The 16,162-nt window shown below is 35.7% G+C and overlaps 1 protein-coding gene and 1 long non-coding RNA gene across 2 annotated transcripts; one reads left to right on the forward strand and one right to left on the reverse strand.

Annotated features, from left to right (window-relative positions):
- Nucleotides 1–766: 766 nt before the first annotated feature.
- Nucleotides 767–5,606, reverse strand: LOC127971755 (uncharacterized). The gene is made up of 3 exons (XR_008156908.1): nucleotides 5,024–5,606; nucleotides 4,774–4,843; nucleotides 767–1,259 (listed from the first exon to the last, which is right to left on the reverse strand). It is a non-coding gene; the product is annotated as an uncharacterized LOC127971755 (long non-coding RNA).
- Nucleotides 5,607–6,753: 1,147 nt separating this feature from the next.
- On the forward strand, nucleotides 6,754–14,382 carry clic2 (chloride intracellular channel 2). Its single transcript, XM_052574763.1, has 6 exons — nucleotides 6,754–6,952; nucleotides 9,406–9,515; nucleotides 9,935–10,060; nucleotides 10,642–10,742; nucleotides 12,921–13,090; nucleotides 13,205–14,382. The coding sequence occupies exons 1-6, from the start codon at nucleotides 6,899–6,901 to the stop codon at nucleotides 13,361–13,363; spliced, it is 720 nt and encodes a 239-aa protein (XP_052430723.1). The 5' UTR covers nucleotides 6,754–6,898; the 3' UTR covers nucleotides 13,364–14,382.
- Nucleotides 14,383–16,162: the final 1,780 nt, after the last annotated feature.

The raw sequence follows: 16,162 nt of genomic DNA on the forward strand, positions 1-16,162 counted from the left end.
AGAATCAAATGAACTGAATCTTTCAAACACAGAGAAGAGATTGTGTGATCGCTCTGTGGTCTGAAATCTGAAAGCCATTATACGCTTTCTTTAAAGTGAAAGTTAAAGTGGCTCAACTGATTTATAATAAACAGCCACTACACACTCAAAAAAAAAAGTTGTTGAATGAACTTAAAAAAATTTGAGTAAACTTTTCCACGAAATTGAATTACATTTTCCAAACAATATCGAATTAGTTTGAAATTATTTGTTGTAATCTTGTTGTGTAAACTTAAATTATTTTAGTCAAGACAACAAGAAGAAAATTGGTCCATTCTACTAGATAAAGTTTAGCCATGCCTAATAGAGAAAGTTGTGTCAGGTTAACTACTCTGAATTTTGTCATGCCTACTATATAAAATAATGCCATGTTAACTACATTCAATTTGGTCATGTCTACTATATCTAACAATGCAATGTCAACTACAAACATTTTTGTACTGCATACTAGAAACAATTTAAATCATTACACTTATCTAACTTGACTCTAGTTACTTCCAAATGAAAGTGAAATAATTGTGTTCTATTACATTAAAACCTTTTTACTGTATACCTATAATCTACTGTGAAGAAAGTCAATATGTTAAAAGTCAATCCACTTAGTAAAAACCTTTATTTAAAACATGAGCACATTTAACCTTGAGTGTCTTCTTGCTTAAAACTGCAAATATGGCAATTAAACATGCTCATTAAGTAAAAAAAAGACAATGCAAATAAAACATGAGCATATAAGAATATAACAAAATGTTATTTTATTTTGTTTTCTTAAACATGATATTAAATGTGATTGAGAGACGTAATCACCTCTGCTCATCGTGCAAAAATTCAGATACAACAAAATCACATGAGCATACAAGGAAATAAAACACAGCATTCACAAAGGGATCCTCAAACACAGCACACCTAAGTGAAGAGTTTTGTTTTCTGCGCCTGTGCTTTGGCAGACAATATACACAAGTTCAGCTCGAGAATCATTTTTGGAGCACCTTAAAAGTGTAATGGATCTCCTGTGGATGAGTAAGATTTAAAGAGTATATTAGTCCAAGTAGCATGGCTGCAGCCAATGCTACATTACCTAAACCAGAAAGCACCTCCACATCTTCCAGCACAATGCAGATATCTTCAGGGTCTTCTGTTGCATCAGCAAATTCATGCTTTACATCACAGAATCCCTAAAAGGTCTTCTTTATGTCCGCTTCGGTTCTTGCAGGGTCATCATCCTTTGAAAAAAAAAAAAAAAAAGTTATTTTTAGTGAACAACTCTACTTCCACAGCACATTCATACAGTCACGAGCCATCTAAAAACAATGCTATTGCGTTCGGTCACCAGATCACAACCCAACTCAACACCTTTGGCAGACTGTGTTCCACTTTATAATGTAAAATAATACAGTGCCTTTGTCAATATCACAACAATGAATAACTATGCTTCCTTAAAATCTCTATCACTCAGTGACTGTTCAAAATTTTTAATTAATTTAGATGACATTAACAAATTACATTTATAAAATACCAGATATTCTCAAGAGCCATTGATACTTCGGTAACACTTTAGAATGATGTCCATTAGTTAATGTTAGTTAATTCAGTAAGTAACATGAACAATACATTACTGTATTTATTCATCTTTGTTAATCTTAATGAAAATACAGTTATTCATTGTTAGTTCATGGTAATTCACAGTGTATTAACTAATGTTAACAAGCACAACTTTTGATTTGAATAATGCATTAGTAAATGTTGAAATTAACATCAACTAAGATTCATAAATGCTGTAGAAGGATTGTTCTTGCTTAGATCATGTTAACTAATGCAGTTAACTAATGGACCATTATTATAAAATGCTACCGATACTTATTTCAAATCAATATTACTTATCTTTAACCAAAATTGGGCACAATTAAAACAACTGCTGACAGCACTGAGTTACTGAGTACAAGCTTTTTTTTCAATTTTCTTAAGAACAGCGCAGTCCTTGGCACCACCAAATTGGTGCAAATCTTTGCCAAAATACAGGTTTGTGTACTTTAATTTCATCTATAAAATCATTAGTCACTTTATTTTCAAACCAACATACATGGATGCAATGCCATTAACCTAAACGAGCGCACTGTAAAATATATAAATTACTGAACAAACGGAATGTAATTACTTTGTATGTTAAAGGTATATATATATATATATATATATATATATATATATATATATATATATATATTTATTTATTTATTTATTTATTTATCTATTTTTTTTAAGTGTGACGTGACATACGGCCAAGTATGGTGACCCATACTCAGAATTCGTGCTCTGCTTTTAACCCATCCAAGGTGCACACAGACAGCAGTGAACACACACACACACACACACACACCCGGAGCAGTGTTCATCATTTATGGTGCGGCGCCCGGGGAGCAGTTGGGGGTTCAGAGCCTTGCTCAAGGGCATCTAAGTCGTGGTATTGAAGGTGGAGAGAGAACTGTACATGCACTCCCCCCACCCACAATTCCTGCCGGCCCGAGACTCGAACTCACAATGCTTAGATTGCAAGTACGCCTCTCTAACCATTAGGCCACAACTTCCCCATGAAGCCTGGAATTAAACTGTTGTTTTCATCAGGCCAGAGGAGAACTGGCACCCAGATTAAGTAAAGTTTCTCCCAAAGTTTATTTTCCATTTCTGTCACTAATTAAAGGGATAGTTCACTTTCAAATTATATTTAGGTATGTTTTAGCTTACCTCAAGGGCATCCAAGATGTAGGTGTTTTTTGTTTCCATAGTAGTTTACATTTTGATATTTTTAGGTCAAACTGTTCTTGTCTGTGACTCATATAATGGAGGTCTAAGGTCACCACCTCAAAGAGCATAAACAGAGAAGTCCAAATTAAACAATTCCCCACCGTAAGTACACATTGATGACCTAAGACATGAAACAAACGGTTTGTGTAAGAAAATGAACTATTTATTTTGGTTTTGTCTCCTGTACACAACCACGTCCAACTGATCTGAGTGCACGAATGCTTCCTGACGTGACGTGCGCGCGCTCTGGCTTAGTCTGCGCAAGCGCGGAAAGCGCCGGAAGCAATCTATCGCGCGTGTACATCACTTGTTTACGGTTTACCACACAATACACCACCAATCTGCATTGTCTGAAATATAATGCAGTAACTGTAATTATTAATGTGTTTATTATGCACCCTATAATCGTTGCAATTATAATAAACAACACATTACTCACTCTATTGACAGTGTGCCATTGGGTCCCTCTGGCATTGGACGTCGCCTCCAGTTTATACGTGGCAAACTAAACACAATGTGCAAAACGCTGCAGCTCAACAGCGAAGAAAACCAAGTATCATCAGTCAGGCAGGTGTGTGATGCAATACTGTCAATGTCCTTGTCCACTTCTGTTGGCATCTCTCAACACTTGCTACTAAAACACCACCATTTTTTAAGAGATCTCGGTCTCTGAGGCTTGAAGACGTGCTGCCGTAGCGGATGCTTCCATGATTGCTCCTGAGTACTTTATCTGTGTATTCTGGTTCAAATATGGCTGTGACAAATTCAACGTTGTCTGTTGATGTATTGAAATCATCTTCCATTGCAATTTCCTGTACGTATAAATGTGTTTAAATCTTCACAGTGTAAGGAAATCTCTGTGTAAACCATAAACAGTAAGCGTAAACAATGAGTGTGCTTTCCGTGCTTGCGCAGACTAAGCCAGAGTGCGCACACGTCACACAACAGGAAGCACTCGCGCCCTCACATCAGTTGGACGTGGTTGTGTACAAAAGGTAAAAACGATATAAATACTGTTTGTTTTCTTACACAAACTGCTCGTTTCGTGTCTTCGGTCATCAATGTGTACTTACGGTGGGGAATTGTTTAATTTGGACTTCTCTGTTTATGCTCTTTGAGGTGGTGACCATAGACCTCCATTATATTAGTCACAGACAAGAACAGTTTGACCTAAAAATATAAAAATGGGAAATACTGTGGAAACAAAGACACCTACATCTTGGAAGTCCTTGAGGTAAGCTAAAACATACCAAAATTTAATCTGAAAGTGAACCATCCCTTTAAGTTTTGGTTCCTTGCCACTGCCACCTTTGGCGAATGGGGATGCTTGACTGGTTGCATAGACACTATTGGAAGAGAGTTGAACTGGATGATGACATCACTGAATAATCAATGAACTGACTTTTTCTTAAAAAACAAAACAAAAACTGTCTGTTTGTTATTGTCCTCTTGCATTACCGACAAACTATTTTCCTGTTTAATTATGCTGCTTTGACAATGTGTATTGTGTAGAGTGCGATTTAAATAAAGGTGAATCGAATTGACTATCAAGAACTGTGCTTATCAAACAGGATGATATCACGTAAACCTAAACCAGTGGCTGTGTGGAGTACAAAGGTTTAAAGAGAAGTTAACATCAGTCATTTAATTCATATCTGAGCTTTACAATTTACTCAATATTTTAAAATTAAAAAATGTACATTAACTCTTTACCCATCAGCAGCTTTTATGGGGAATGTCTTTTGATATTTAAACATACAAATGTATGTGTGTGTGTATATATATATATATATATATATATATATATATATATATATATATATAAGAAAGTGTCTCTGCTTTTAAATTGAAAAAATTAGGCGCAGTTCATGTCACATCTTTTGCAAGGTCAAGTTTGTTATTACTTGTGATAACTGTTTGTAACGAAAAAGAACTCACCAAATACTCCATCATATCCATCTTCATTCAGGTAGATGCATAGCCCCTTGAGAATGCACTCTTGCTTGGTCTCCATGGTGGCATTGTAAGAAAACAGACAAAACATTTTTTCAAGTTTCTGATATTCATACATGACACCCTCCAATACACATCTCTGAGCCATTATGCATTACAGAGCACTATATCAATAGCTTGTATTAAAAAGCAATATATAAAAAAAAACTGAAAATAAATAAAATAAAAATACTACCTGAGACATTGGCAGCATCACATCTTGAATCTTTTTTCTAAACACTCCACCCTTTTTGGTAAACACTTTTAGCAGATCATCAGAGAACAGATCCAGTTTGAACATGAATTTTGGAGTGTAAAGGAAGGGTTGTGATCCGATGAAATTCATCATTTATCTGAAGACATAAGTTACAGAGGTCTTGTTTATGGGCAATTCAGCAAAGACAAAAAAGGTTAAAATGCTACAAAGAAAACAAAATATTTAGTACACGGTCAGGGTGACAACTTATTTATGACAGAAATCATTTTCGATTATTCCTCTTGATATATTAATCGCAAGTAACAGAATAACATTAACTTACACATACAAGCGCTTGGAGAAACAAAACGTTATTAGCTGACTACACAGACATAATGTCGGTCCATGACCATAATCTAGCTAGCAGAAGAAATGCAAAAACTCCACTTACAATTACTGAAGCAGCGAAATGTAATACTTACGTCGCTAAAACACTATTTGTTGTTTAAGACGAGAGACTCCGTGAACGCGGTGAATTCAGTCACGAGCACGTGACTTTAACAAGCGTGACTAATCTAAAGCCTTTGATTGGCTGCTGTGCGCTTTGATTGGCATCTCAATCGTTTTAACAATGACGAGCAATAAATTAAATAAAGACGAGGAAGACCTAAAATATACATTTGAAACTTTGTCACCCTAACAACAGCTGAATGCAGAGTAAGAATTTAAAATCCTAGGGGACAATTTGGCCATTTCTACTTATCGGGCGTGTCTTATGGCCCTGGTTTTTTACATTAATTCATGGTACTGAAGGGTTTTCTGTTCTCTCTTGTTCCGCGATTCTTCATTTTAACGTTATTTGATACTTTTAGTAAAAAAAGAAAGTCTGCACCACGTGCTGAATACAGAAACCTAACATCAGCTACAAACGACACACTTAAGAGCTATATTCATACAGTGCTTATAGAAAAATAACTTTATGGTATGCAACAAGATATTAAGAAAGCATATTTTAATTAGTTTGTTAAATAAATAAAATTAGATGGACGGTGATAGATAAGAAAAAAAGGCCACTTACCCAACTCGCATGTTCGCTGCTGAGCAATCCATCTACATCCGTTTCCGTTGGTGACGTGCATCCGGTTAAGACGAACAAAAAATATTCTTGTTGACTCAATTAAAAAAAAATTTGTAAACCTAATTTTTTGAAAATTACATTGTTTCTGTTAAATATAATTAAGTTGACACCATTTTTACAAAGAGTTATGTTGTATGTGCTCATTTTAATTAATTAAATTGAACAAAGAGCAAAAATCATTTTTTTGAGTGTATTACAATGCTGAAAGAAACACATTGTGATTGAACATATGGGAGGGATGAATGTTAGTAATAGGTCAGCTACACACATCTTATAGACTAAAAAATAAATGCACTTGGATGGGTTAAATACAGAGCACCAATTTCGAGTATGGGTTACCATACTTGGCAAATGTAACGATTTTCAGTTTCTCACTTTCAAATCTGTGTTAAGTGTTAATAGTCTACACAGGTCCTTGCTTCACTTCAGAGATAACACCGCGAGTGTAAATGCATGTTGGATAAAATGAAAAGTTATTTTAGAGCCCTCTGTCACATTCTGGCAGCAGTGTTATATAACTGGGGTCACGCCCATCCTGGGGTCACGCCCATAGCCTCCCTCCCTCCTGACTTTAAAGTCTGTAGCCGGAGGGAGACAACAAACAGCAAGAGTCTGACTAACTTTCACACATCACAGCTGCTTACCAATCTTTTGGGGCATCTTCAGCTCTCTGGTAATTTGTGGAATACTTTTCAAGGAGGTCCCGACTAACTAAAGTCGTTTTCCTGCTGAAGAAAATGGCACTCAGACAAGACTCAGATAAAGAACCACGAATTGAGCTCTTCATAAAGGTCAGTTGTTAAACTTTAGTTTTAGTTGGCCAGATACTGTGATTCCAAATTAAAATAATTTCCAAATTTAAATTATATTTATTATAGCAATATAAAACAACATTAAATAAACTTCTGTATATATATCTGTAATATATTTAATAAATCATATTTTGAAAATAAAAAATAATGTATTAATAAGAAGTAGAATTTAATAATCAACTATTTAAATGATCCAGTAATCTGAACATTGAGGTGGGGACGTGTCAACAGAGCACGTGTCGACTGTGATTAGGTCCGTTATTATGTAATCCTTATTGTTGGAATAATGATGTTAAACTCACTGAATTATACTAACTTTTTACTGAATGATTGTAGCTAATAAAATAGTTTATGTACTGTACATCTCGCCTCTTATTTTCCACTTATGATATCAGTATAATTTATTTCTGATTGACAAGGGGAAAAAAGTCCTTCACACTCTTATAGACTAAATAAAATAAAAAATAGCTTGTGACATTTTGAGGCAGCTGGCAAAATTGGATTAATGGTGGATTTACACTCTATTAGTGCTTTCTGTAAGGGAAGGTTTTCCTTTGGGCACCATGAATCAGAGGTTGACATGGGCATTACAGTGAACTCAGTTAACACATGTAATAGTGAAGACTGGATAGTATGGTTGATATATAACTGTTCTCGCTTACGCTACTCTTTATCTGACATACAGTCAGGACTGAGGTCATCTTATCAACAAACACACACACACACACACACACACACAGAAAGACTGACGGCTCTTGGCTCATGTAGTCACACCCATAAACATGCTTACATTTCCTATACTGTAGATCCCATTACCATGCTTTACCAGTCTAGACACAATTCATGAACTAAATGAGTAGGATATGGATGAGTGGTGACTTTTAGATCCTAAAGATCATCAAAGCTTTGTAGATGGTCACCCAGTTATTTATAATTCACTTGTTTACGTTCTTACTTGAAAAGATGTGCATCATGGGCGACAGAAGCATTGTGCAGATCTGTTATCTCCACCTTCTAGAAAATTCCTGCTTTTCCTCTGTTTGGAACAAGCTCTTGAATTGTCCGTCCACACCCACACAATACATGGGCTATTTATGTCCTATTTTATTTTATTTTTTGACGGGAGGGACACATTTAGTTAAAAATAAAAGCTATCCATTAATAATAACAGACTGCTTGGGGTCAAAAATATCTTAAGGACATACTGACTGTATTTACGTACATTTAAAAAAAATAAAACAGCAGTCTGAAACATTGTGTAAACAGCAAATGCAAATGTAAACAGTAAATGCAAATGCTGTTTTCTATGGAAGTCCGTTTCCGCCACTAAATAAAAAATAAAACAAGGTAATCATCTCACAATTCTCAAATTTTTCTCTGAATTGCAAGTTTATAACTCGCAATTCTGACTTTATAACTTACAATTCTGAGATATAAAGTCATAATTCAGAGTTATTTTCTTTTTTTCCCCTAAGAATTGAGAGTCCGTATTTCTCAATTATGATTTTGTTTTTACTCAGAATTGAGAGATATAAATTCCAAGAAAATAAATCAGAATTGCGAGTTTATATCTCTAAATTCTGACTTTATAACTCACAATTTTGACTATAACTCACAATTGCGAGTTAATAACACACAATTTTGACTTTATAACTCACAGTTGTGTTTCATGAAGTCAGAATGGTGAGATATGAACTCGCAATTCTGAGAAAAAAAGAATTGCAAGTTTATATCTCCAAATTCTGACTTTATAACTTGCAATTTTGACTTTAGAACTCACAACTGTATGTTATAAAGTCAGAATTGCAGGATATGAACTCGTAATTCCTAAGCAATTAACTTGTTTTATTTTTTATTCAGTGATGGAAACAGGCTTCTATCGCTTCCTTATGCTACTTTCTAAACAAAAAAAATCTGTATTGTTTTTCAACACGTTTTTTACTGGTATTTTAAATGATGAATTGCACTGTGTTGTGTTTTAGGGTTAAAGGAAATGACTTTAAACTTAATATCCGGTTAAAGTCCCAGCTGGAAACCAGTAGTTGCCAATAACTTTGTTTTTCTTCAGATTTTTTTTTTTTTCTCAAAACAGTTTAACATACCTGGATACATGGAAAGTTGTGGAGAAAGCAAATCACTTGTATAAAGTACTGTTTAAAAGTTTGGGGTTAGCAATTTTTTCTCCGAAGGATATTAATACTTTAATTTAGACAGGATGTATTACATTGATTAAAAGTTACTGTAAAGACATTTATAAATATTTAACATATGAGTCTCTTGGATTCTAAGCATAAAAACAGTACGGTCAATCTTAACAGAACATGAAGGAAATCTACAGTCTGTGTTTCTCTGTCTATGAGTATGTGACTAAGGGTCTAGTCTGTGCTTATGTGATACTGACCATGGATTTATCTTTTTTTTTTCAACTCAAGGCCGGTCATGATGGAGAGAATGTGGGGAACTGTCCCTTCTGTCAGAGACTCTTCATGGTTCTTTGGCTGAAAGGAGTCAGGTTCACGGTAACCACTGTTGACATGAGGAAGTGAGTGTCAAATGAAGCTTTCATATCTCTGAAACATGACGATAAGGCTAATGGAATGGAATTCAGTAGACAAATAGAGAAATCTGAGGAACTGTGGGCCCGCACCGGACTGAGTTTGATAACACTGGTGGTGGGGATGGGAACGGTGTACATTGTACAAACATGATCAAGGCAGTGAGAACTTTCCAATTGCACTGTTCCCAACTAAATCTTTTAAAGCAAATGCAGCTTTCATCCATATACCAGCTGGACACTCCCATATCCATGTGCTTTGAGTTATTAAATTGACTTTCAAATTGTTTTAAAGCAGCATTAATCACTTTAGTTCTCATTCAAAGACAATAAATGACTTCATATTGACCATGTCCGCGCCCCGTGGCTTACACTCCCTCTGCTTTGCTCCACCCTGTGTTGTTTAGGAAGCCAGAAGAGCTAAAAGACTTAGCTCCAGGCACCAACCCTCCTTTCCTCTTGTACAATGGCACACTGAAGACCGACTTCATTAAGATCGAAGAGTTCCTGGAGACCACCCTCGCCCCTCCCCGGTACATGTGCATGTCATGTAAATGCCATATCAAACATATCGTCTTCACTTTAACAAAAAGTTCCATAAACATATTGTTCTAGAGTTATTCTGTCAAATGGCTGCACTCATTTAAATATTATCTAATTTATTGACATTGCTGTAATAAAACATCCACATCAAAGACTTGCCACCCAGTACTTCAGAATATTTCTTGCTAATAGACTTATTTTATATCGATGGTTCCAAAGATATTAGAAATTCAGCACTGAAAGAAATTACTACTTTTATTCAGCAAACATGCATTTAATTGTTCTATTCATAAAAAAAAAAAACAATATGAATGTTTTACAGTATATGATCAAATAGCTGTATTTTAGGCCAAATAAACAGTATTGATGAGCATAATATTTCCTACAGACTCCAACATTTTTAATAGTGTGCCTATGACTAATTTAATAAAACCCTATAGCATTATGTATATAGACAATCTTAAGGCAAATAGAGACTTTTATTTTAACGTCAGCATAATTGTGCACATAATTGTTGATTGTCTATGTTTTGGGTGTATGAAGTATATATGTCTCTTTCTGATCCTATCAGCTATCCTCATCTCAGCCCCCGCTACAAAGAGTCTTTTGATGTCGGTGCTGACATTTTTGCCAAGTTCTCCGCTTTCATCAAGAACAGCCCAAATAATGCTTGTAAGTCTCATTTCACAAACAAGTCATACATGAAAAAAATAAAATAAAATTAAGCCACAGCGTCATGTTGCTGTTTGCTAATTCAAAATGTGTGGATCTGAAAGTGCAGTAACATTAGTTACGAAAGTTTATTGTCTACTGTCCGTATTGTAGCAAATAGTGACAGTATGAATCACATTCTCATCCACAAGTCACCAGCTTGATGGTCAGCGCGGAGAAAACCATTGCGAAATCTGCTTGAGACGTTTCTAGGACCTTATTTGAGTTGCTCAGCACTATTGTGTGATATTGCTTTTATGCAATTGCTCATTACATAAAAGGTTAATATTGAGTAACTTACATTTTAGAAACAATATTGCAAGTTCCAAACACAGCCACAGCCAGGGCCGCGGGAAGTAATTTTGAAGAGGGGGTGCTGTGAATTTTTTTTTTTTTTTTTTTTTTTGACAAAAAACCTATGAGCCTATAGGCCTATTTAAAATAAATTTTAAAAATAAATACATTGATATTTACTACTTTATTGTCATATACACTTCAGTGCTCAGCCAGCCAGGGTCTGAAACACACAGACATCAGTTCTCAGATATGCGCAATGCGCTATTAATCTGAAGCAGAAGCAGAAATAATAGTTTAATAATCGAAAGAAAACGAAATAATTACTTTCATTACAATTTCAGATAGCCTATACATACATGCAACTTATTTAGATACCACAAATAACATTACAACAAAATATAATATTAATCAAACTTCACAATAACGCTAAAACAATGCAATCGATTTGGGCAGCTGGCTTGAGTCACTGCACGTTTATGTCACACGCAACTCTATTAACTCCAAAATCTTTTTACGCACACCACAAGGAAATAATCTCTGACTATTTAAGTAATTTGTTTATTGAACAGTTCTCCACATCCATTACGCAAAGAACACACGCACAGTATAAAGCTTTCTGTCTCCATCTCCAACCTTTTTACACAAACCACAAGGAAATAATCTCCGACTATTTAAACTTTATTTAACAGTTCTCCACAACCATTACGCAAAGAACACACGAACGAAATAATACTCTCCATCTCCATCCCCACCACCTTACAAAAATACTATAGTGTACTACTTACAATTGCTTGGCTAGTCAAAGCTGATCCCACACTTGTTGCCAAAAAAATAAATGTTACAAGCGCGGAAGCACAATGATCTTACCTGAGCTACATGCAGGCGGGGTGCCCTGGTTACAGGTGTCCAAATGTCGAGGTGCGCTCTGGGGTCGTGGAGATAAAGTCTCTCATGAGGGGACGAATGTCCAGGGAGTTCAGAATGTCTGTGTTGGTATGCATCAGCGAAAACTATGTAAATTTACTAGTCAGCTGCTGCCAAAGATGGATGTATTCTGCATGGAACGAGCGGGAAACCTCGTTACTCGGCGACCAAACCTGCCTGCCTGACGTTGACAACGTAACTTCCGAACCTGTGTTGATTAGGCCTCAAAATATGAAATTAAAATCCAAAATATACGTAATAGCCTACGTGTGTCAAAATAATTTTCTAAAATATTCATAAGGAATTTATAAATTGTGGAAAATATTTTAATAGGCCTACATTTTTTTTAATCTCCCTCTCGTCACTAGGGGGTGCTGCAGCACCCCCAGCACCCCCACTTCCCGCGGCCATGGCCACAGCTATTACCGACATTACTGAAGTGCCTTGTTCCTGCTGTATCATGCACGATTCAGTGTTTTGAATAAATCGGTTCAGTGAATGATTCAATGACTCGTTCAAAATAAAATAGTCGTATGTCGCTTCAAGATGAATCAGCTGTTTGAAATGAATCGGTTCAATGACTCAATGCTTCAATTACTCAAAGGACAGCAATTTGTCGCCACCTACTGGTTATTGAGGGTCAGAAAGAGTCATTGAAAATCCTCACCTGCCAGTATAGAAACTGGGTGATCTGTAAACAGTAATCAGTAAAGCTGTATCAGTAAAGCTGAATCCAGATGATATTATAAATATGTAGGTACATAATTAGATTAATTTACATTACACTTAGGCCTACATAATGGAACAAAACAAAATGAGTATCTATGACATTGTGAATTCACAATTAGGTTATAGTATAGCCTACTTTAGGCTATCATCACTCTTGAATATTTTTTTCTCTAATGTTTGATTCCACAGTCCACGAAAAAGCCTTATTGAGAGAGTTTAAGCGCCTGGATGACTATCTGAATACTCCGCTTCAGGATGAGCTGGATCGAAACGTCATCGTATCCGAAAGAAAGTTCCTTGATGGCAGCCACTTGACACTGGCAGACTGCAATTTGTTACCAAAGCTGCACGTCATCAAGGTGATACGCCTCTGTGGTTTATACATTCACAGGCCTGTGTGATCTAATAAAGCTACTTCCAATTTATAAATGTGTTTATTCTGTTTTTTTTGTTGTTTTTTTTTGGTTTTGTAGGTTGCTGCCAAAAAGTACTGTAGTTTCGAGATTCCTCCTCAGTTCATGGGAGTGTGGCGTTACCTGCAGAATGCGTACGAGAGAGAAGAGTTCAGCCAGACCTGTCCAGCTGACATTGAAATCGAGAAAGCCTATCTGAGTGTGGTCATGAGGAACTGAACTTCAGATTAACGAAGCAATATTGTGATCAACTGTTGAAATAGTGTAAATACAAGTGCATAGCCATCTACATAGTTGTAGTTCACAGGTGTGGAAATCTATTACAGCTGAAGCCAAAAACACACCACACACAGTTTGCTAATGTACTTTCATTGTGCTTGTGATCTCAAAGCCCTTCTGAGTGACTGCTACTGTCAAAGAGGCTTTATTCTGGTAGTTTTAGAGGTTAGGATCCTTTGCAAATGATCTTGAGCGCAACAGTCAACAGAATTGTGCTTTTAACTGCAATATCATATGTAATGTTTTTGTGCATATTTGTGTATGTATTTTACATTCATTAGGGTGTATTCGGTTATATGTAATGTATAGCTGAAAGGGTGTTTTTAAACATCCGTAAGAATAAGCTGAAAACACTGTAGAGGTAGAAGTTTGGAGTCAGTGAGTAATGTGGCAGTAATGGTTGTTTTGTATTAAGGGTTATTGTGATGGATGTATGAGTCACATAGACTCCATTGTTAGACATTAGGATTGTTTAAGAAAGAGATTAAACTGCTTTCTTTAGGTTTCACTTAAAAATGAAATTAATAATATACACATCACACATTTGTCTTTCTCTTTTAATGTGATCGTGAAGCATATCCAGAGCTTTGATGAAAGATTGGTTTAAAAACATAAATCTTACAACCGATCTGTTTAACCCAGAGTATCTTTTTATTTTATAGTTGCAGTTCTAGGTCAGTTTTCATTCATGATAAAAAATACATTCATATTCCTGTTAAATTACTGTATATAAAACAATATTCACAATGTCAAACAGCGGCTGGGTGGACTTTCTTTATGGGGAAAAACAAAAGCATACATTTTAGATGTTTGTACATAAGGTGTGTTAAGCTGGTCCTCTGTCCATCTGAGCAGATTAAATCCTAGTTTGTAACACAGTATTTCCAAAAACAGGCTGTAAAAGGAAGGACAAAAAGTTTATTTTGTAATGCAATATAATAAAATAAATAAAAAGCCAATGTGTTGTCTTTGACATTTTTAAAAATCTGCATTACATAATTGTATGTACTTTAAAACATTCACTAAACTGTTTTTCACTACATATATGAAAACGTCTGCTTATATACTTTAATTGCTCACCTCTCTTATTGTTTTTTGGTAAGTTTTGCTCAGATCGTAGATAGCCTTGAGAACGCAGGTTATCAGCTGCTGCGAGTTTCAAGACGACTGCTTTTAAATCTTCCACCTCAAGACAGAACATACGCATTCATTATCATTATTTTTATTATGTGAAAGAAAGAAAGAACAAACTGTGCATTTATAACAAAGAGTATACCATGTTATTTATTTTGCCTTGTTGCAAAGTCTCTTTTGCACCTAGAAGGAAAGTACAAAAAAAAAAAAAAAAAAAAAAAAAACAAAACCCTGGTTAGGCTACAGAGAGTTTTGACAATTGTATCCATTCTAATAACAGGATAAAGGTTATGTACCCAAGAGTCACAGTCTCACCTCTCTGGAGCAGGACAGGGAGCACAGTTTTGATGTCTCTTTGCTCTGTTAAGTCATTATTCTGTCTGTCCTCTACCTCTGCCACCAGTTTTTGAATCAGTTCTGCAAAGATTAAAAAATAAACGTAGAATTTCAGTCATTATATTAGAAAACCACACAAAAAAAAAAGTTGGTGGTGAAACAATTTGCACTCAGAAATTGCTAGTCAATTTCACAAATAATAATAATAAAACAAAAAAACAGCATGTAATTCACTGACAAACATTACATTTTAAAATAAAAACACTGAAACACTTTTTTCTTTGAATTTTCACCAAAAACTATTAAATTAAATGTTTATGTTTCAAATTTGTAGTGCAGAAGAATTGAGTTATCATGTTATCACTGATCAAGCTCATGGGTCTTTATCAAACCCTTCCCATTCTGCATTCACCACTTTCACTTTAATATTTACACCGAAAGCAGAAGGGATGTTGAGCAACCAGCCCAATGTCCATTACACATGGTTAGCCTCATGTTCAGCCTTAACAAAATCCATGAGCTTGCCAACTTATCAAGAGCACGCTGCTAATCTTACCTTCCTGTTGAGGCAGTGCCGTGTCTGAATAAAGAGGCAGTGCGTGAGTTCTCCGCGCAGAGCAAACCACGGCCAGAATGTAGAGCAGTGCCAGTGACAACATGTTGAGAGGTTGCTGAGTGACTCCAGTCTCCAGTACTCTCGCCCCAGTCAGGATCTTCAGTTTTATATCTTCAGAGGCCATCTATCCTGAAGGGATCAATATTGCTCGTGTCACCCCATCCCAGTCTTAATGGTTTGATGTGATGCTTCCCTCGTCATAGACACAATTAAAGTTGTGCTGTCAGTTCGGACAGAGCCTATCTCTGCTTGCACAGAGACCCCTAACAAATGTTTACTCTTCACTTTCCATCAGTGACTACTCTGTCTCAGATTCTTTATGTCTGACATCTTATGTTGCATGATGTATTTTATAAATTTGGAATGATTTTTGAGTCAGTCCCAATTGTTTAATGAATCGGTGCATTTTTATCACGTGGAACAAGCTAATTGCATTACATGCATTTGATTTTGATTCATTTTGGACAGTTTTGTTTTCAGTGATGTTCAAAGTTAGATACTGTCACACATGCAAAGCCTAAAAAGCCGTCTTACGCACCAGATGACGTGTGTTCTGGGACAGTGCTATTGGTTTCTCTTTTGCTGTATTTATCAAAGTGAAAGGTATATGACACAAAGGTTGGTGCTAAATGGACAAACAGCGCAGCACGGTG

This window comes from Carassius gibelio, chromosome B14 (genome assembly GCF_023724105.1).
Source record: "Carassius gibelio isolate Cgi1373 ecotype wild population from Czech Republic chromosome B14, carGib1.2-hapl.c, whole genome shotgun sequence".
Classification (NCBI taxonomy): domain Eukaryota; kingdom Metazoa; phylum Chordata; class Actinopteri; order Cypriniformes; family Cyprinidae; genus Carassius; species Carassius gibelio.